The sequence below is a fragment of the Callospermophilus lateralis genome, chromosome 1 (assembly GCF_048772815.1).
Source record: "Callospermophilus lateralis isolate mCalLat2 chromosome 1, mCalLat2.hap1, whole genome shotgun sequence".
NCBI lineage: Eukaryota > Metazoa > Chordata > Mammalia > Rodentia > Sciuridae > Callospermophilus > Callospermophilus lateralis.
In genome coordinates, this window is record NC_135305.1 from 102,792,597 (window position 1) to 102,816,187 (window position 23,591).

A 23,591-nucleotide genomic window follows, 5' to 3' on the forward strand; every position below is an offset into this window, starting at 1 on the left:
AATCATACAGGCACCATTTCTGATGTGTCTCACTATTTGAACTACCTTGATAGCCCAAGACATTTTGAGATGAAATGAGAAAATGAATCCTAAGATTCTTCTGAAATAAACAGCAATCTTTTCTTTAACAATGAATATCCTTTACCTATGAATTCACAGAAGAAAAATTTTAGCATAAGTTCTTTTTGATTGTAGGAAACATTTAAATCTAAAGATATGCAACTGTGTTGTGGAATTCTAAAACATTTTCAAATGATCACATTAGTTTTTATGTCTACTGGAAAATGTGTTGTCTAGTAAATGTTTCACTTAGGTTTACTGTGACCAGTACCTTAGAAATTTGATATACTGAATAATTTTTTTCTTTCTGATACTAAAACAATTCTATTAATGTTGTAGGGCCTTAAACTGCACAAAGCACATTCTGGTGATGGAAAAGAAGTTTCATGCCTCTGAGGATGAACAGATTAACTTTCTTTTATCATTTGTGGAATTTTGGGAGAAATTATTACTACCTAATCCTTTCAACTCATTCAGGGTTCCCAAATTCCACAACTCATCTCTCAACAAGGAAGTTCTAAATAGAAGTGTTTTGTGGAGTTTAGAGACAGACCCACCTGCTTTTGAAGCTCAGGAGCTTTTAGAATTTGGGAAAGAGGTGATTGAAAAACGGCAAACTGGTGGAAGTCACTGGATGAAGAACCAATCTGAAAATATTTTGAGATTCATGGAATTAATACTTCTTGAAATTAACCCCAAACTTCTAGAATCATGGCTGTATGACATTTCTAAAGGAGAAAAGGCTAAACTGGAAAATTTTTCTTCACTTTTAAATTCTTCTGTTCCAGAAAATGAGAAAATTTTTAGTAAAAGCATCCATTTATCCCATTCAAATTGGTCAGAATCACCAGCAGTGAACATAGATTTTGTACATTTAAGTGAAACTGTGATGAATAGTCTCTATGAATTTGGATTACTTAGGCAGGAACAAGTCTCAGAAGCTCTGGACACAATCTATGTTGTAAAAAATGCATCTGATATTTTCTCGGCCCTCTCTGAACTTCAGAAACAAGAAGTTGATAACATTTTGACACACATATACCTAAATGTCTTCAAAGACAAGGATTCAGCTTTACTTCTGCAAATTTATTCTTCCTTTTACCAATATATTTATAAATTCTTGAGCCTACGGAGTAGAGATTCTCTGCTAATGTACCTTACCCAAATCTCAAGACATATTTTGAACATCATAAAGCAATTTAATTTCCAAAACATCAGTAAAGCATTTGAATTTTTATCTGAGACTGCAGAGATTCTTGGGGGAATTTCTGAAGTATCTTATTGTCAGCAGTTGTTTTCAGTTTTCAACTTTTTGGAGCTTCAAGCTCAATCTCTGATGTCTACAGAGGGCCAAGAATTAGAAGTGATCCATGCTACCTTGACAGGCCTCAAACAGCTGCTCATAGCAGATGAAGATTTTCGCATGTCTTTATTTCAGTATGTCAGTCAGCTCTTCAATGGTTCAGTAGAAACCCTGTTGGGTGATGAATGTTTTGTTTTGGATAATGAAACCATTTCCTCTATGAATTATTTAACAGATAAGGGATCTTCATTTAGTCTTCCATGGTCACGAATTTTTTCAGACCTCTCAGCAAATGTCAGTGTGTTGAATGAGTTTCTGGCCGTTCATTGTACCATTTCATGGCTTCAAATGTGGACTGAAATCTGGGGAAGCATATCTCAAATATTTAAGTTTGACCTGAATATCTTCACTTCTCTTCATGTAGGGCTCACTCAGCTTTTAGATGAATTGGAAAATGATGTGAAAATTTCTGAAAGCTGCCAGGGAGTCTTTCCCACCCACCATGCAGCTAGACTCATAATAAATGTGTTTAAAAGTGTGACTCAAGCTGATAATTTTCAGGATTGGCATGACTTGCTGGATCTCAGGGATCTCTGGGTAGCATTAGGTGATGCATTAGTTGCAGTAAAATCACTTACCTTGGACCAAGTAGAGAAAACCCTTTTCACCATGGAAACCACCCTGCACCAGCTAGAGACACTTCCATTGAACACAAACACAAGCAGAGAGTTTTTATATTCTCTGCTGGAGGTTTTCATTGAGTTAAGCCAGACCTCAGAATATGTGGGTAGTAACGAAGACCTGATAAATCATTTTCTTTTAAATAATCTCACAGATCATGGAAATAACAAATTTCAAAGTGTCATCACTGAGCTAAGAGAAACAATATTATTTCTTAGAAATGTATCCCACGATCAAGATTTATTGTCCTGTGCTGATGTTTTCCAAAATGTAACTGAGTTGATTTTAGAAGAAGGCTTATTTCATGTAAATAGCTCTCAGCGGATGGTACATATTCTGGACATGTTAAATTGCACATTCTTCTCTGAGAACACAGTTAGCAAACTGAGAGGATGCATGGCATGGATAGATGCCATCAACCGTTTGTATGTAATGTATAATTCAAGTTTTTCACAAGGTTATCTTCACAGTATTTTGGGGAGTTTCAAAGATATGGACAAAAAAATGAACTCTACATTGAAAATGGTAACTTGGCTGATACATATAAAGAAACCACTTTGTTCCTTGGGTGAGTCCAACATAAGTTGTGTAAATATTTACTTGAAAGACATAACTGACTTTCTAAATACTGTACTTAATACAGTCTTTGAAAACGAGAAGGTACCAAAATTTGAGATTTTATTAGCTCTTTTGAATGATTCCACAAACCAAGTAAGGATGATTATAAACAACTTAACAAGAGACTTTGATTTTGTTTCCCAATCCAACTGGAAGTATTTTAATGATTTAGTTTTAAGACCCATAGAAATGTCACAGGAAATTCCTAACCAGTTTCAAAATCTTTGGCTGCATTTGATAGCACTGGGGAAGGAAATTCAGAAACTTGTAAAAGATATTTTCTCTCATATCCTGGAAAATAATCCCTCTTCTGAAACTGAAAAATATTTTAACATATTTGCTACCAGTCCAAAGGGAAATGATATAAAGAGTTTAGGCAATTCAATTTATCATTTAGCTAGTTACCTTGCCTTCTTTAACTTATCTCATGATCTTCAAAACCCACCAGAAACAATTTCACATGAACTAATGAGAGCTGTGGATCTTGTTATTCAGTTGATGAAGAATGTGTTCAACTCCTTGGTGCCCACTGTTTCTCACAATATCCCACAAAATTCAGGTGGTGCTCAAGTTTTAAAGAAGGTGGCTTCTCTCATGCGTACTCTCAAGAAGGCAGACATAGACCTTTTAGTAGATCAGCTTGAACACATTAGTGCAAGCCTTGGGGATTTCTTCAAGAATCTCAGTAGATTAGATACCAGCAATTCAGGGTTCAACTTGCTTTTTGGCTTGATGGAGAAACTTGTAGACAGCTCCCATGCTTGGAATGTCAATCATCTGCTCAAGCTCTCTCGCCTGTTTCCCAAGGATGATGTGAACACAGTGGTGGACCTGTATTATGCTCTTCCTCATGTTGTGAGTCTCCTGCAGAGAGTGGCTGACAAAAACCTCACAGAGGCCCTCAAGGATGTCTATAACTTCACACTCCTTCACGGCATAAGCATTTCAGACATCACCAAGAAGGACTTTGCTGGTGCGATAAAAGCTCTTCTGGATACGATCACATTAATATCAGACCAACCAGCCATTGTCTCAGAGGCTTTAAACTGCCTTCCTGTGGTTTGGTGCTGGAATCACACAACTTCTGGATTTCAGCAGAATCCAAAATTGGAAGCCTGTGAAGTCCATGGGCTTATGTCTTCTTCTTCCTTTTATCACCAAGTGGCCATGATACTTGACCATCTCCACCTGTCTCCCCCACGTGAAGATTCACAATGTTCAAATGAGAGTTCACGAATGGAAATGAGTAGGAAAATGATTTGTGTGATTCATGAATTAGCAGACTGGAATTCCATCCTTCTAGCACTGTCCAAAGTCTTTCATGCTAAAACCTCTCTGATGAAAACTGTGCAAGAATTTTGGCATAAGGTGTTACCATTTGTCTCACTTTCTGGAAATCAAAGTAATGACAGCATTGCTGGATATTGTCCTGGTGGTCCCATAAAGCAAGTTGCTTTGCAAATCATAGAAAAGCTAAAACGTGTCGATTTTACAAAAGCTGCTTCTGGGGAAAACATTCTTAACAAACTGGCTGGTGTAAATAAGATTTTTAACATTACTGAGGGAACAGAGACATTTGTCAGAAATAATATTTCCTTAAATTTGGAAAGGATGATCAAGTTGATTTCTGGGGATTGGAGTCTAGAAGATAACAGGCCTTTTTCACTCCTTCCACTCAAAATTCTTCTGAATGCAAGTCTCATGGGTGGTGGTTTAGAAGCATTAACAAGTTTTATTAAAAATAGTGAAGCTATTTACAACCTTGAAGAACTATGGCTTGACTTTAAACAAACCATGAAAGACCTAACCCATGACTTTAGTATTAGGCACCTGTTCTCTATAATTAAAAAGGAAATCCAAAGTATAAACTCCATGGCCCTTCAAAACTTAGTTTTACAACTTTCCCACTTTCTGGAAAGCCTGGATTCCTCATCATTGGGGATATTAGAAATTATTGAAGATTTTCTGTTGGACACAAAAAAGTGGCTTCATGAAATTGAAAATGAAGATTACTCCAAATTGACACAAACATTATTTGTTCCTGTGACCAGTGAGAGTTCAACTGATGTTATAACTAAAGATATGACTAACTATTTGCATTATCTGAAAAACATTTCTGGAGAAGGTGATTTTGACGTTGACTTTCTTACTCATCTGCTAAATCGAGAGCAGCTAACCAATGTCTCGGTTGTTCAGTTGCTTCTTGAAAGCATTCTGATTAATTCCGTCAATAACTTAGCTGGGAGGTCTCAAGAAGTGGCCCCAAATTTAAGTGATGCTGACCTTCAAATAATGAATTTAATTAACCTCACCTTGAACCACATGCCATCGGACAATAGTGGGAAAACCATTCTCCCTCCAAGGAGCACAGTGGATTTCATAGAACAGTTTTTGAGAACATTCCTTTCCCCTTTACTAAAGGGAAATTCTGAGAACAAAATCTCTCTTTTGCTAAAAGACTTCCACCAAGATACTATTGCAGAGATGAGGTGAGTGGTTTGGTTTGTATTTTTGCTTTGTACATAATTCATTCAATTGCAGTACATCTCAAACCACTTTCTTTTCTGGAGTACAGAAATGCTAATAAATGGCAATTGTACACTAAAAATTTTGAATGATATTTAAAGTGAATGTGTCTTCATAAGAATTTTATCAAAATATCAAAGTAAAATAATTTTGGTTATTGCTACTTAAATAGTAAGCATTAGGTCTATCCTGTGATAAGTAGTCATATATATATTTTTTTCTATTTTTTAGATGATAAAAATAATTATTGAATACTATTTAATTAATTAATTTATTTTTGGGGTACTGTGGATTCAATTCAGGGGCACTTGACCACTGAGCTACACCCCTAGCCCTATTTTGTATTTTATTAGAGATAGGGTCTCTTTGAGTTGCATAATGCCTCACTAAATTGCTGAGGCTGACTTTGAACTCATGATCCTCCTGCCACCGCCCCCTGAGCTGCTAGGATTATAGGCGTGAGCCACCCCATGTGGCCTGAAATTCCATTTTATATGGAACTGAGAAATTAGTTTTTATAGATGAATATTCACATATAGGAGGGTCATAATTTGAATTGCTGTATTAACTGTATTAACCCATCACACATTAAGGGTTTATATATTTTTATTCCAATTCATCTAGTGTGTTGTTTACATTTGGAAGCCCTAAAATCAATAGTCACATTACTTTTATCCATGTATTTAAAAAATCTCTTTGAAGGTTATTAGTAAAATGTTGGAGGGAAATTACAGTTTATTCCATTTTGTTACAGTCCTGACTGTAACCATGGAACCAGCAAAGACTGAATTGAAAGAATGGGCTCACATAAATTTGGGCACTGGATAAGCAAGTTCAAAATCACTAGGGAAGGCTGTCAGGGGGGAAATGTCATAGCCAGCTGGAACACTAGAGGCATGAAATCAAGCTTGTGGCCCCAAGTGGTGGTCAAGAGGAAGACTCAGGGGCAGGAGAGACCAAGTGCCTACCCAGCTGCAGTCGGAGTCTTTAGGTAAGGCAAGACCCACACTCTTTTACAACCAACCTTCTAGCTGATTATGTCAGGCCCATCTAGGATAATGTCTCTTCTGGCTACTTTGAAATTAACTGAGTAGGAATTTAAATCACATCTGCCAAATCTATTTTCCAACACTAGATTAGTGTTGGATTGAATAGCTGGTAGGAGGCATATTTGTGCTATAAAATGGCCTCTGACTCCTGTATATCCTCAACAATAAAAGAGGGACTCTTTATTGTGGACCACTAAGCTCAGAGGCATACAAAAAAGGGCATTCTGGGCCTATTGTCTAGCCAAGTCAGGTTGATGAATTACAAAATCATCAGTGTTCAAGTGATCTGCTATTATTTTTTTAAAATTTAGAAAAATATAAATAGGCTTTCTACTTCTTCAGAACCACTTTGTAATCGTATCGCCTCTTTTCTAAATACAAAAATAAGTGGCTTTTTAAATTGTTAGGTTCAAGGAATTGTAATAGAATTCTTCATGAAATCCCTTCACTCTTCATTATTTGATAACAAAAATATTAATTTCGATATGGAATTATTTTAGCATATCATCTTTCATTCAATGTTATAATTTCATGACATTATTTTATTACAAAACAAATAAAATAATAGTCACTATATATTTAAGTCATTTTATTGCTAATGTATTAAATATGAAATTAAAATATATATGTATATATATATTTTTACAGTTTTTTTCCAAAAGATAAAATTCTAGAAGTTATGAAATTGGATCAATTTCTTACCTTGAAGAATGAAGACAAATTGATGGATTTTTTCTCAAGTTTAAAGGAGACTATATATCACTTAATCAAAAGCTCATTTATATTAGACAATGGAGAACTTTATTTTGATAACCATCAAGGACTGGAATTCATAAAAGATTTATTGCATGCCTTTGTAAGCGAAACCTCAATGAAAAATAAGTCTGAAGATAATTTCCTTACAGTGGTGAGTCAGTTGCTTTTCCATATAAATAGTACTGAGGAGCTCTTCAAACTTAACCAGAATCTCAGGTCAGTTCTTCATCTCATGAGAGAAAGCTCCACAGAGATAGCCAATCTTATGGATACTCTTTTAAACTCTCTAAATAAGGACTTCCATACCTTATATCCTACACTCCAAGAAGTTATACTTTCTAACCTAACTGATTTGCTTTCCTTTATACATAACTCAAATCTTCTAAGAAACAGAGAAACATTAGAAATTACTAAGGGATTACTTGGTGTTATTTCTAGAGCTTCTGAAAATAGTCATGTCCTGGAACCTCTCTTAGAAATGTCTAGAACTCTGACCATGCTTTTGAGTGACAGTGCTGAGCTGAGAGATCTTGCCATATCAGTGGACTCCACTGTGAAACTTCTCAAACTAGCTAAGAAAGTTTCAGGGCAGATGGCCATGATTTTTGACACTCATTTCATCTCTAGTACCAAGGACACCATGAAATTCTTTGACATTCTCTATTCCTTCATGTACCAAGGTGTTCAACATCTTGTGAAGAAAATAACTACTTTGAAAAAAGTAGATCATTTTATATTTGAAAAGATAAATGATTCATTACTGCCATTTCTTGACTTGGCCTTTGGGATGATTGGGGTCAAACCTAATATTTCACAAGACTCTGATATTTTCAGTATGTCATCTATCATACTGTCCTACATGAACCAATCCAAGGACTTTTCTGGTGTTTTGGAAGAAATGGCTGAATTTTTAACTTCTACGAAAATTGATTTGGTGGTTTTGGAGCATCTTATGGTGGCATTTAGTAATGTGTCTCAAGTATTTTCTAGGGATTCTGTCAATTTATGGGAAGAAATTCTGGATTGCTTAGTTCCTATAAATAACATTACCAGTCAAATGGACTTTTTACAGCTTAATCCAAATTCTAACCCTCAAGATACTGAGCAGGAAAGGATTCATGAAATGATTCTTTTCTTGGATAAAATGTTAACAGAAAGCAGCACAGAAATAAGAACTTACTGGAAAATGGCGGTTAATTTTACTTTAGAAACTCTTTGGAATAGCTTGAAGAAGGATAACTGGGATGTTTTTAATCTATTGCTGACATTTGCTCAGCATCCAGATAACCTTTTGAAAACCATAGAAAGAGTTGTACAGGCCTCCAGTGGAATTGAAAGTGAGTATGGAGATTATTTAAGTAAAGGTTTTTCTTTCAATATGTCTTTGATTGAGAATATAACCCATCATCAACTTGAGAAAGCAACCCAGTTTGTGCTAAGTAGAATAGCTCTCTCCAGGAAAGGGATCCTCCCCAACAACTCCTGGTGGGCAAATTCCATTAGAACTGTGTTTCATCCAGTCTTGGAGATTTTTCTTCAGGCAGCCATTGGAAAGAGTGGCATGTCGGCCAAAGAAGACTGGCCCCAACAAGATATGATGGATTTTCCTTATGGCTTCAAACCATTATCATGTTTCAAGAAATACCTGAGGAGATTATTTGTATTGATTGAATACTGGCAAAAAGTCTCACTGACAGATGAAAGGTAATCAAACACCTAACCCCATTTTTTCCCCCTCACTTCAGTAGCTTTAGAGGAGTAACAGTGAATCAGGGTAAGTGACCTTTGATTTTCATCACGCTCTGAAGTTGGCTTCTACCATGGAAGAAGTCTTTTCTTTTCATTATTTGGCATTCAGATGATTTGGTTTCCCTCAAAAAGTTTTCAAAAGTAAATTATTTTCAAAAGCAAAATCATTGTATTCTATTTACTTGGCACATCAACAATTTTTTTTTCTGTGCACATACTCTATCAAACAAGGGTCCTACTAGTGGATATTTAGCCCAAGAATATGTCACCCGCATCACACAGAACATTACAGTTGTAGTTTTAACCAACCACAAGAATGCTCCAGGCAGCTGTTGGCTTCTGCTTTCTTTAGGTTCAATCTAACTCTAAATGATTGATCACCTCGAAGCCCTTCCACTCCTAAATGTTGGGTCAAAGAAAACCTGTTCTTAAGAGTTCCAGTCCTATTAGCGGCTGTACTCTGGAAACAATCTGCTGCCTTAGGTGGGACAACTTGCTTCTCTTGGTGTGCAGAGCCCCAGAAGTGCTGCATTTTCTGTATCTGCCCTTCCTGAATGTGAGGAGACTTTTCAGAGAGTCCATTGTCCCAGCCTGTCTCTGCCTTTCTCTCAGCCCCACATGGAGATTAGAGATACAGCCTGAATCTTTGTTCATTTCTCACCAGACATACTGAGCTATTTTCTTTGAGTTCTATTGCTATGAAACTGTCTCTCAAATCCAATAATTTTTTATAGCTTGGAAGGATGTCCTTAGCTCATGAAACAGGTATCTCTTGGACAAAAGAACTATCAATACCTCAAAACCTGAATGCTGGCTTCCAGATATCCCTGGCTCATCTCCTCTTTGCTTCGGATCCAAAACTGTACTGTGTGTGACTTCAGTGTTTGCTTGGGATTTTCTTTTGAGCTGAAGGTGGTCTTGACAACCCTGTTCTCCTTCATCTCAACTTTGTCTCAAGTTTTTTTTTTTTTTTTCAGTTTGCCAGAGAGGGAATTTAAACCATAGCTCTACATACCATCATGTTTTTAAGACTTAGTATTTTATTTTTTGATTGATGTATATTAGTTGTACATACTTAGGCTGTAAAATGTGATATTTTAATATTTGCATGTATTTTATAACAAACAAATCAGAGTAATTAGCATATGCACCTCTTCAAACACTTACCATTTCTTTGTGGTAAGAACATTCAAAATCCTCTCTTCTAGCTATTTGGATATAAACAATGCACTATTGTTATCTGAAGTTGCCCTGCTTTGCCATAGAACACCGGAGCTTCTTACTCTAACAACCCATGGAACATCCTCCCCACATCCCTACCTGGTCTCTTTCCAGCCTCTGGGAAGTATTCTGCTCTGAACTTCTATGAGGCCAACTTTTTTATATTTTCCATATGAATGACAACATGGGATATTTGTCTTTTGGTCCCTGACTTTCCTCACTTAACATAACCATCTTCCAGATGCATCCATGTTGTCACAGAGGCTGCCATTGTGTCTTGACACCCTTTAGTCACTTACCTTTTCATTTTAAGAGAACCATACAAGTAGAAAACGGTTTTCTGGAGGTATAGACTGTATTATCTGAGCTTTCCTTGTGTTCTTATACAGTATCTGTGATTCAGTATAGGGGATGATTTTTATGTGTGTACGCCCAGCCTACTACACAGTAACAATGCTCATGTGTTGCAGATATTTATCCTTAAATGCCATTAACTTTTTTTTTTTTCTTAAGAGTTGTTGAGATGTGTCGAGTTTTGCAGCAGCTGGAGAAGCCCTCTGAAGCCATCGAGATGCTGCAGAAAGTGAAGATGGTGGTTTTGCATGTGCTCATTATCTTTGCAGGTGGGCTGATTATGTAAGACGTGCCTGATAATGCCCCTGTGCCAGTTTTGAGAGCTGGGATGTCAGAGAGATACACAGATTTCCCATGAATTTCTTTTAGGACAAAGCACAACCTTCTTAGCCTGACTACAAGACTCAAGATCCGGAGGGGTCTGGTCCAGCTTCTCCAACCTCACCAGACTGTATGCTCCAGTCAAATTGGACAATGCCTTCCTAACTGTGTGGGGCTTTCTGGTCTCTGTGTCCTTGCTCATGGAGTATGCTTTCCTGTCTCTGCCACCTAAACTCAAGCTGTGCTCTGTGTCCTAGAGCTGGGGGCATCTCGTTCAGGAGGAGCGCCCCTGCCTCCTTTGCTGGCCAGATATTTAAGGAGACATTTATCAAAGGCAACTCTTCATGCTCTTATTTCTTACATCTACCCACTGTTCTAGAGCCACCTTTCCTGCAGGCCACAACTGTGTCATAACATTTGTGTGTCTGCAGTTCCTGGCATGGACTATACAGTCCCCTAGTGTATGCTGAGGGGTCCATGTAGTGACCTGAATTTCCTCCAGCCCTGGCACTTATTGCTTACATTACATTTCTGATACCTCCTTTTCTGCAGGAGTCTGTAGCCTCGCTGACAGCAGGACCAGTTTCTTATTAAATCCTGTGTCTCCATGATATTCAACATAGCGCCCAGCAATCATGAATGGTTATGTTGTTATTAAATTAATTCATCTAGTAGGGTCATTCTTGATGCATTCTTAGCTACACATTTCCTTTAAATGCTACTCTTGATGGAGAGTAAGTATTGTGAGCTGCATTATAGGGTAATTATTTTAGGGCTTTCTCTAATGTGTAGGAATTAAGTTGTGGTGCATATCTGAGTCGTGGAATGGACCACCAATGTTCACAGTCATTCTACTTGAACACACATGCTGCTGCCTTCCTATGTCCTAGTCTCCCAGACTGGAGTCAAGAACTCTAAGTTAACTCTGAGTTAACAAGGACCCTGAGAGACTAGGTAAGATAGATGAAGAGGAGGGTCAGGGAAGAGATATGGGGGAGCAGAGGGTGGGTCTGATCAGACCAGAGAAGAACAAAAGGAGGACTGAGCAGGCCTTAACCTCTACTGCTGCATGGAGTTCCACCATGGCTCACCTTACACCTTTAGCTCCCTGCTTCATCTCAGTTCATTTGATTCCATACTCTCACTCTCTTACATTTTCTGTTTTATTATTAGATTATTGCTTTTATTTAGATTACTATTTTAATCTATTGTACTACTATTTTTAGATTATTATGTCCTCTGGAAAGCTCTTCTGGACCCACCCCATCAGGTGTTAGGTGGCCCTACCTGGATTCCAATCTCAGGGCTTAATTTCCCAATTATGGCCATGACCATGTGTGCTATTCTGAATGCATCTCTTCTCTGATCATAAGGGCTGTGCCTGATGGTAATAAACTTGGCCTATGGGAAACAGAGCATAAGATGCTGATATCTGATGCTTGTTAAATGAATGAATGAGTGAATAAATGCCAGGGGCCCTCATGGACTCATCTCTTGGTTCACCAAGCATTCCCAAGTAAGCAGTCTGTTCATACAGGAATTTTCAACCATTAGAGAGAGTAGATGGGCTGTCTGTGTGCTCTGGGACCATTTTGTACAATTGAGCAAACGGTGGGGCTGGGAGGACATCATAGAGAAAAGGGTCTGGCTTACCTATGGAGGGCAAAATCCTCCATCAGATGGGAAGAGCCCCTGGCCCCAGGGTAGATTCACTGTTGGGTCTGGGTGACTAGGGGCCAGGTATGTAGAACAGCATGCACCTGAGAATAGAAAGGAGGAGAAGCCAGTCTTAGGTAGGAACCTGTATGCCAAATTCTATTTTAAAAACATACTAGGAAGAAGCTCAAATACGGTGATGGTGATGGGGGTGGGAGTGAGGGCGGGAGGAGAGGATGAGCCCTTGGGTGACTCATCCCTGGGATGGGGAGCATGTCAGGTGAAACCTGAGTACCAGGGAGGTGTGCCTGCATGGCCACCATTGTGTCTTTCCAGGGTCTAGAAAAAATGCTGACGTAGATACAGTAGACACCAGAGTGATGTGTTCAGAGGACTAGGTGGATGAGTGAGTGAGTGCCACCCTATGCCAGGCACCACGGTCCACAGGGTTGAGGCCTGTGTGTGGGCCCCTGGCCTATAAGACTGCTGCATCAGGCAGCGAGGGACTGCTGATCATGATGCAGCATTATGCCTGGCAAGGCTTCCTTCATTGTCCCCAGGTGTCCCCAGGCACAGAATCACACTGACCCCTGTAGTAAGTGATGCCAGGGGAAGCGTACAATGAAGGAGCAGGTGCTCTGAGATCTGCCAGGCTGAGTTCAGCACCTCCTGCTAGCTGAGCAACTCAGGACAGGCTGCCAAGTCTGTTTCAGCCTTGAACAAAATGGGCTTCAAAGAGAATTGAGAGAATTTAATAAAACATGACAGTGAACACAGGTGACCCCCATGGTCCCTTGCTCAGGGCAGGTGTCTCACGCACGACAGTCCTCCTCCTCTGGTTCAGTGCAGGCTGAGGTTGGGTCTCCTGCATGCCATCGGGAGACCACTTCCCAACGTACAAAGAGCTGGTTCACAAGTGCAAATTGGTAGTTTAGGGACAGGATTAGTTTTTATGGCTCACTCATCTCTTTTTAAAAATTAATACAAACATTTCACTGAATCAAAGAAGGGGTTAATATTCTGAGACAAAAAAATATATATATAAAAAAAGAGAAGAATGGAAGGAGAAAGTGGGACATGATTGAGGTAAAGGAAACCCCAATAGACTGAAAGCTGGGGATTTTGTATAGCCTTTTAAAAAAGGAAGTCCTAATTTCTAATTTGGAAGATATTACCAACAGTGAAAAATACCATCAAAGACAAAGCATTACCTATCTAAGGACACACTAGGATGGCCATAAATGATTTCAGCATGGGGGACCATGCGTGGGTAAAATTTGAATCAAACTTCTTTCTGATTCTTGAATGCTTCTTCTCTGGCATATTGAATTCAGCAGTGTTTGAAGACCTAATTATTTTTGACGTTTCACAGTCAGATAAATTAATGGATTTTAAATGAATTAAACATTCCTTGGGATCTCACCCATCAGATTGTGAACTGACCAAGCCTCCACCATCAGTACTCCTGAAGGACAAATTGGCAGCAAAAATGGCACCACAGCTTTTGCCACGATGGGAGGCAACGTCACCAGCTATGACAGTATAAGAAGAAGGCACCCTTAGCTTTAAACATCAGCAGCTTGGCGTCAGCATCACCAGCAAGAAGGGTATAGACTGAAAAAGGTGCCCATGAGAGCTACGGAGGGGTTCTCTTTGGTGGGCACCAGCTGTGCTCTTCCCTTGGGACAGCTCCACCATCTTAGGCTCAGAGAGCAACAAGAGACATCATTTTCGGACACATGGCTGCTGGTAACATAAACCTCGCCTGAGCTAACTTACATAGAGAGTTTATTGAAAGGAAACTAAGAAATCTCATGGACTTCCAGGGCAGGGACACAGCTGGCTGGGCATGAGAACTGAAGCTGGGTGTATAGTATTTGGTGGATCCAGAAGTCCTCATTCCTCTTTGCTCATCTCTGGAGTCTACTCCCCTCCTCCTGCTCTTGGTCTCTGTGTTGGAGTTCTCCATTTTCCTAGCCTCCAAGCAAGAAAATATTTGCTTGACAGCTCCCAGGTTTGCATGCTCCACCTAGACACACAGACAGGCTGCTCCCTCTGTCTCACTCCTTGCCTCTATTCCAGTTCTGAAAGTTCTGAAAAGATGATACTGTGTGGATTGAAAGATGTTCTGAAAGATGATACTGTGTGGATTGCTTTGGGCTTGTGGCCGGCCCCATCAATTGCTGGGGAACAGAATGTTCTTTTGGGAATACTGAAGCCCACTGCAGTCATGTAGAGAAAAACAGGAAGGTCCCTCCTACACAAGGTGCTCTGGGTTGGAAAATCAGTAAGTACACCCCAACAGCACCCTGCCAAGAAGCTGATATTGGAAAGAAAACTGGTGACCCGTGCTCAGTAACCTAGAGATTGAATTTACAGATCATAATGTGACATCTGTTAGCAACGCCCAAAATCACATGAAAGGAGTTTGAAGGATTCTAAAGCTGCTATGAGACTTACACTATAAGAGCCTGAGAAATATGAATGTGGACTGATCTACCTACTTAATTCTTATGTACTGACCAGTGTGCCCAGGAAAAACGTGGCACAGCAAGAAGCATCTGTCAGATTCCACCCACTATCCTTATCACCGATTAGAAGCAACCCCTTTCACCCCTCACCTTGAGAGACTGTGGTGAAGTAGGGTACAGCAACTGACTACCTCAGTCAGCACACTTTCCTCTAACATCCGGCTCTTCAGACCATCTGGTCACACTCAGGGAACACTTGGGAGGCAGCATATCTGGTGCCCCATATATTCATCATTATTTTTTGAAAAAAAAATTATTATGAAGTGGTTTTAGAATTATAGAAAAAATGCAACAGAGAGTTCCCATTTACTCCTCAGCCCAACTTAACCTCTTTAATGGCTATAATAAAACTATAAAAATCAGGAAATTAACACTGGGACCATACTATCAATTCAACTATGACTGTGTCTGAATTTCAATGGATTTCCCACCAATAACATTTTTCTCTTTAGAATCCTGTTCAGGATTCCACATCGCATTTAGTTTTTTCTCCTTAAACTCCAATCTGTAAAAGTCTTTGCCCCCCTCCCCCAATTTTGTTTTGGCAAGCTGGCTCTTTTGAAGAGCAGATATTTTGCAGACTGTGCCTCGATTTTGATTTGTCAGGTCAAACCCATGATTTTGGCAAGAATATCACTGAGATGTTGTGTCATTCTCAGTGTACCAGACAGTGGGGTTCATGGTGTTCCTAGGTCTTTTGTTGGTGACATTATTGGGACCTGGTGAAGGCAGTGCCTCTTGGGATTGTCCTTCACTGTAAAGTCATTTTTCAGAGAACATAGTAATGTTGTGGTCAATAAATCGATTGGGAGTAATACTTTCAAAAAAAAAAAAAAAAAAAAAAAAAAAAAAAAACAAAAACATTCCTTGGTACCTGAATTTGTATTTATTTTGCCATTCTGTGTTATAGCTGCTAATGTACTTGAAATTATGTTAGAAACAGAAAGTTAATTTTTAGTTAATTTTTACAATTTTATTTCAAGGAAACCCAAGCATGACTGTCATTTAAACTGCCACCTCACCTTTCCTATTAAATTGCCATTCCATTCTGTAGCATAGGAAGGCAGTGACAAATTTAAAGAAGGTAGAAGGGCCAACCAGTGAAGAAGATGTAGAGCTTCATGCACCAAAATAGGCAGATGGCTCTTGTTTCACACAAAGGGATTAGAAGTCAGATCTGTTGCCATCATTGTTAAAGTCTTTTTTTTTTTTTTTTTTGCCATGCTCAGAATTGATTCAGTGTCTCCACAAAGGAAGTTGTCATTTTCCTCCTCCTTGTGGCCTTAAGTCTGTCAACAATGATTGCAGGCGCGCCTGCTAAGCTCATGGAAATAGAAGAAACCTCAGTGGGCATCTCTCTAATCTTCTAGTTTCTCAAACTGGCTAACTGTGGCTCATAGATTGTGAGTTAGTTGTCCAGAGTTTTGCAATGAAGAAGAGCCTTTTCCAGCTGAGGATAATCACAGGGGTTCATAAGGCTCGGGGGAGCAGTATGAAGGGTTTGTAAGAGAGCCGGCAGATCAGAGAAGCCAGAGAAGGTGTCTGAATGTGTCCTCAAGGCAAGAAGAGGCACCAGAGCAGCTAGAATGGACTGGAGCTGGGGCTTTGAAAAAGCACAGCTAGGTGGAGGAAGAGGGCATTCTGGGAGGTGGGAGGACCCAGGCTGAGCTGGGCTCTTGCCAAGACCCTTGTCAAGACCCTTGTTCTTGCAGTGATTCCTGTATGACATTGTGGAATCCAGGGTCAGAACGGGGCTAGATGCCTAGGCAGCCTGGCCTGCTTTCCCATGACCACATTTAAAGAAGGTAGAAGGGCCAACCAATGATCTAATATTGCAGAAATGCCAGGTGGGTCTGCATTGGAGTCCACTTCCTCATCTCACCTGGAGGAAACAAAGGCCCCCAGAGCTTGTCTAATGTCATATGTATCAGCTTTCTGATGGTGCATTCTCCCTCTCTTAGGTTTGGATAGCATAATTTCTACACACTTCGTGTTTTTTCCTAAAGTAGAGGACCCATTTATACTCAAAGATAAATTCTGGCATGTTTGACAATTTTACTTTCTTATTCCACATTTTAATAAGAAATTACTTAAGAGACAGATTTAACATTTTCTACAATAAAGAGAACTGTCTTAAGAATTGTGAAATATATATTTAATGGGAAAAGATAAATAAGGCATCAGGGTTGGATGTTTCTAGAAAGCATGAGCATTCTGTATTGCATAAGTTCAAAACTGTTTTTTAATTAATGAATTTTATTTTTGGGGCAGTTTTATGTTTGTAAGAAAATTGAGCAGGGAGTACAGAAAAATTCAGTATACTCCTTACCCAAGGAGCACAGAACCCTCCCCTACTGTCAACAGCCTTTATCAGAGTGGCATGTTTGTTACAATTGATGAACCTGCATTGCCACATGACTATCACCCAGAGTCCAATACCATTTACTCCAAGTGTTGACGTTCCTTGGATTTTAATAAATCTACATGACATTTTTCCCCACCTTAGTATAATACACAATCATTTAACTGTCCCCTCAAAATCCTCTGTGCTCCACCTACTCATCCTTTCTTTCCTCCTAACTTCTGGTAACCAGTGATATTTTCACTGTTTCCATAATTTTGCTTCTTCCAGAATGTCATAGGGTTGAAATCTCATGGTGCACAGCCTGCTCAGATTGGATACTTTTGTGCTCAAATTGTTTTAAAAATGACTTTTGAGAAATAATGTAATCATTTATCAAAACTAATTTTTCACTATTTGTTGCTCATAAAGATGAATTTTATTTTCTGTAATGTCCAATCATCTAGAAGGTGCAGTGCCATGTGCTGTGTGTTGGCCGCACATGACAGCAGAGGAGAGAGTCCTGCAGTGGACGATCATGCAGGGAGCTGAGCTGACATGGATCTGCACAGACAGGGAGTGGGAGGGCTGTGGTCAGGGTGGGTAGGGGGACTGTGTTCCTGAGGCTGAGCTGTGAAAGGAAGGTAGGTTTGGGAGAGGAAGTCCCAGTAGAAGGTGCAGACAGACTAAGCAGACGGGAGGGGCCCTCTAGGGAGTGAAGGCAGCTAGTGGCTCTGAAAAAATTTTGAATGCAATCTTGAGCCTTTGGGCAGATTTCGCTTTCTGACCATTTCATTTTTTGAAGAAGAGCCCTGTGGCTAAGAGCAGAAGGCAGATTACAGAGGTGAGATATGGGTGGGAGCTGCTAGGAATTTGGCATGTGACCTGGGATGCTGCATGAAGGCACACAGAATTTAGAGATACTGGGAGGTAAAGTGAAACAGATGGAGAGATTGGTTGTATGGAAAGACCTAGGCCTCCATGTGCAGACATGTGGGGCACTTGAGAGAAAGAAAGAGGTTACTATTTAGTTCAAGACATAAGGTAAAAACCAAGACTGTCCTGGTCAATCTGGGGGCTAATGGGTATTGTTTTATTCAACTTTGTATCTCTGTGACCCAAAGACAAAAATAATTTAGAGAAAGAAAAATTTATTTGGTTCACTGTTTCAGAGGTTCAGTCCATGGTTGGCTGACTCCAAAGCTCTGGGCTTGAGTTTATGAGTTTATGAGTTTATGCAGGACATCTTGGTGGAAGGGCATGGCAGAGGAAAGCATCTCAGGAGAAGGAAACCAGGTAGGATAGAGAGAGGGGGAGAGAAGGAGAGAGAGAGAGAGAGAGAGAAAGAGAGAGAGAGAGAGAGAAACACTGTGCTTATAAGGGATGAAATATAAACCCCCAAGGCACTCTCCAAGTGACCAACTTCCTCCAGTCACATCCTACCAGATTAATCCACTGATTAGGTTACATCTCTCATAATCTAATCATTTCACCTCTGAAAATTCTTGCATTGTTCCACACATAAACTTCTGGGGGATACCTCACATATGAACCATAATAGTACTCCACTTATAGGAAATATAGGAAGAAGGGCCAGTTTGGGGAGGTAGAGGTTGGAAATGGATTTCTATATAATAAATTCAATTTGGGAAAAACTCTTTCATTACATTTGAACTTTAAAAGACACAACCTTAAAGGATAAAGAAAATGTGAAATGTATAAACAATGGAATATTACTCAGTTGTTAAGAAGAATAAAATTGTCATTTGCAGAAATATAGATGGAACTGGAAGACTTTATATTAAACAAAATAATCAGGAACAGAAAGATAAATACTAATGATTTAACTTATTCATAGAAGCTAAAATATTGATCTCATAGAGTTAGAGAGCTGAATAATGTTCACCAGAGACTTGGGAATGTAAAAGGGGAGAGGGATGTTGAAACAGATGGCTCATGTATACAGAGGTGCAGGGGGAGTAACTTGTGGGGTTCTATAGTACAATAGACACAATTAGTTGAATATTGCAATATGACTAGTATAGAGGGTTTTGAATATTCCCAACATAAAGAAATGATAAATGTTTGAGATCATATATATGCCAGCTATCCTGATCTGATGGTTAACCCTCATATATATGTACTGAAGAGCCGCCTTATATCCTATGCACAGTACAATTGCTTTGTGTCAATTAAAAAAATTAAAGACATAGCTTTGTCCTTATCATCTGAATGTTCATCTTGATTTAAGAAATTTTTAGGAATTTGCATTGTTTTGAATCTTGAAGAAACGATTCTGTGGGACTGGAGAGTTCTGGAAAGGACTGCTTATTAATTACTTTTCTCTGTTTCCTCTGGCAGAAAACCCCTCCTTGACTAAGGACATTTTGTGTGCTACTCTGAGTTGCAAGCAAGGTGGGATAAGGCATCTCATTTTATCTGCTATCCAAGGGGTCACTTTGGTGCACAACTACTATCAGGTTTGTCATCTTCTATTTTTCAGAGAATGTCATATTCATTCCTGAGGGCCCCTGCAAGGCAGTCAAGGTATTGCAAACTTGCAGCGTGGTCCTTATAACCAGAGCAGTTGTGTCACATATAGTCATGGTGAAAGTTAGGCTTGCAAAATGAGGCTTCACCCTTTCTGTCATTCAGGTTCTTTCAGTCTGTGCAGAAGTTGACTGGCATTGAGTTGTGGGAGCTGTTTTTTCAAATACCAGGAGTTTCGCAAGCTGGTTGTTTAGCACCAACATCATTAAGAATCAAATTATGTAAATATATGATTATATAAATTGGGTTAAAAATAAAGTTAATAAATACTCATTAACTCCAAACTATTTTAGTATATTTTACTGGTATCTGTTTTTCTGATATCATTTGCTTCTGTGGTATCTACCTCATGGAAATACTATATGGTCACATTTAGTGATGTCATGTTGACAGTGTGAACTAGGCAATGTGGGAGTGTTTACACCCTGGGAAGTGGCAAGTACTACAAATCAGATCTTTTATTTATTGATTTTTTTGAGAGCTAGTTTTTAAACATTTGCCAGTTCATCACCAGCTCTCACTAATCAAGTACACTGCCATGTTCAAGAACAATAGCTGAGGGGAAACCAGTATAGCACTTTGCTTCTTATTAATTTGGACAAGTGCCCAAGATCCCCAGGCAGGGACTCCAAATAACATTGAATCGTAGAATATAACTTTCATCTGGGGCCCACTCTTTTGCTTGGAATTAAGGACCACTGGGCCCACACATAGACTCAATGGAGTTTTTTCTACACAGCCTGCCTTTCTTCTAAGACCAGCTCTGAACTTTTTTTTTTATTGTTTTTACACTGACTGTACCCAATGATATGTCCAGTGAGTGTGGCATTATCCCAGAGAGTGAAAAGAGGGATGATACCAAGGTAGATCAGTGGTGTTTGTGCCAATCTCCTGGGACATGTGAGGGCACCAAAGACTGGGCTTCTGCAGTAGGGTGAGGAGAGGATGAGAGCTGTTGATCCTGATATTCTCCAGCTTTTGGAGGAGTAGCATATGTGAGCAGATATCCTTATGAGTCCTGAGAGATAATTGCCAGTGCAGCACCTGTAGTTTGTCAGATTTTCATTGATTTACTTTATTATTATTATTATTATTATTATTGAGGATTGAACCCAGAGCCTTGTGCATATGAGGCAAGCACTCTACCAACTGAGCTATATCCCCAGCCCATTAGACCATCAAATTTTTAATTTCAGATTCTGCAGATCTTTGTCAGGTATGGGTTGAGCATTCTTAATCCCAAAATCCTAAATCCAAAATTCTCCAAAATCTAAAACTTTGAGCACCAATATAACAGACACCACAGATAGAAAATACCACACCTGACCTCATGGGACAGGACACAGTCAGAACAAGGACACACGAAAGTGACTTCCAGGCTATGTGTACAAAGTGTGTGCAAAGCATAAATGAATTTCATGTGTAGACTTGGGTCCCATTCCTAAAGAATGTATGTGCAAATATTCCCAAATCCAATAAAATCCTCAAAACTTTAGGTCTCGAGCATTTTGAATAAGCATACTCAGCCTATATTAAATGTGAATAAAGAAAAAATACTTGCAGCTTTTGAATGCTGAGAGAAGTTTGTGATAATAAAACAGGCAAGACACTCCGACTTTTGAAACAACTAACTCAAAGATCATATTTTTATTTCAAATTATTATATGGTTGTCAAGAATTCAGACTGGTAATAGGTTAGCTTTGATGAAGAGCGGAAGTTCCTTCCTCTGATGACAAAGAATGTTGCTATCTCAGGATGCAAAACCGTTAGAATGTGCCCACCAAATGGCAAATGGAGACCACCAAATGGAGACTTAGAAATATAGTTCTTTCCCGGGATATGGGATGCAAAATCTCCTGTGCCTCATAAAGGCAGACAAAGGGCACAGTGCCATCTTTAGTGTTTCCAATATCTAAATAGTTAAACACATGGTTTTGCCAGTTCTTTTTGGAAGTGGAAGTCCCCACAGACTGAATTGATAAGCTCAAGGTTCAGTGTCTCAGCTCTTTACTCTGTTGTTCTGCTTTCCTGCTGGCGGAAAGCAGCTATCAGAAGCTAAATGGGGTTCAAAAATAAGTTTCAAAAATGACCACAGGACCCAACCTGTCTTTATACTTCTGAGATAAGCTAAAATGGAGATTGTGGCCAGAATTCCAGGTCACACTGCAAATTTCTGACCACGTCTCTAAATCGAGACTTTTGGACCCCTCTGTGACCACTTACCTGACCAGTCCCTGGATGATACAGGCCTGTTCTAGCCACAGAATGAAGTGTGATGTGTGCTGCGTTTTCCATGGGCTGGTGTTATGTTATCCCAAAGGTTTAACTTAATGGATGCCAGTCCCAACTGTTCTAGATACTACTTTCCTGGACCCTAGTAAACCTGTGCTGAGAAAATTGGAACTTTTCTCCCATTAGTTATTGATGCTGAGGAGAGAGGTTTTGCATGTTCCTTCCTTATAAGCCCCTCTGTGATTATCATTTTGTTAAATTTAAGAATAATATCCATAGTGGGATTGCTATAAATGTATTGGATTTAATTTAATTTGCATATAATTACAAGTTATAAACTAGAGGTTCTTTTCTATGAGGCAATGTTCCCTGGGCAGAGCTCCCCATGAGATAGGTTTAATTCAACCTATATTCTTAAACTGGGTTGGCTCTAAGGAGCCACTTGTTTGTACCTATATGACTGGTTGTCTCTGGGCACTGGCATGCTACAAGGCGGGGACATTTATCCAGGAAGGAGAATATTGGACCTGTGAAATGATTTAGTGAGTGCACTGGAGAGGGTTTAGAGAGCTCCACATTTGGAAATAAGAATAGAAGATGAAAGTTGAAGGGAATACTTTGCATGTCACTAGAAATGAGCACACAGACTGGAGCCCGGGTCCAAACCCTGGACATCTCCCTGCCTTTCAGATGCACGCCTATGATTACTACTGTTCTTTTCCTTTCTGCTTGACTGTGGTTACACTCTGGCCTTGAATGGGTTCTGTGCACAGGTCTTCAGGGTCATGAGTGAGGAGGAGGCTGGAGGGGGATTTGTCTTTAAGGATAGTATAGACACTGGGGATCTAAGTAAAGAAAGCAGAGAGGTCTGTGGGCCCTGAGTCCTGCCTTGAGAAAGACAATGAAGAAACTGGCCCGAGGCAGCCACTCCCTCTTGAACCCCTGCAGGTAGCAGCAGCACTGCTCAGAGGCTGGCTGCTCCTGCCAATGTCCCATAAAGTCTTTATGGCTGGATACTCACTGGTCACCTCACATCTAAATGAGGCTTTTTTCTTTTCTTTTTTTCTTCTGTGACTCTTAGTGTTTCTTCTAGATTTATCCATGTCATTGCAGTTGGCATGATTTCCACAGCCCTTTTTATTTATTCATTTTTTAAATTTTGAGATAGGGTCTCATTAAGTTGCTGAGGCTGGCCTTGAACTTGCCATCCTCCTGCCTCAGCCTCCCCAATCTCTGAGATTACAGATGTGCACCGTTGCACCTGAGGAAACTTGTTAGTATCTCTTGTTGTTTTGATGACAGTCATCTTAATATGTATGAGGTGACATCTCTCTGTGACTTTTATTTGCATTATCCTGCTGGTTGATGATGTTAAGCATCTTTTCATGTACCTATTTATCATGTGTGTGTTTTCTTTAGAGATATGGTCTATCTAACACTTTGGCCAATTTTTATAATTGGGTTGTTTACTTTTGCTACAAGTGACCCAAGTTCCTGGGAACCATACTGTAGTAATCTAAATGTAGGTTGATCACTCGGGAGGATGTTGTTTGTTCTCTGCCATGTATTGAAGAACATACCATCTTCTTTCGTCCTGGAAGAGCCAGAAATAAAACCTGGGCTCCCCTACTTTGTAGCTGAA

The 23,591-nt window shown here is 39.5% G+C and overlaps 1 protein-coding gene across 1 annotated transcript in view; it reads left to right on the top strand.

Moving 5' to 3' along the window:
• Abca13 (ATP binding cassette subfamily A member 13) overlaps nucleotides 1-23,591 on the top strand; it is a 427,810-nt gene that overhangs the window by 76,423 nt on the left and 327,796 nt on the right. Inside the window, exons 17-20 of the mRNA XM_076864534.2 lie at nucleotides 400-5,151; nucleotides 6,886-8,697; nucleotides 10,477-10,586; nucleotides 19,528-19,646. Coding sequence (XP_076720649.2) covers nucleotides 400-5,151; nucleotides 6,886-8,697; nucleotides 10,477-10,586; nucleotides 19,528-19,646 — 6,793 coding nt within the window. The remainder of the gene's footprint in view (nucleotides 1-399; nucleotides 5,152-6,885; nucleotides 8,698-10,476; nucleotides 10,587-19,527; nucleotides 19,647-23,591) is intronic.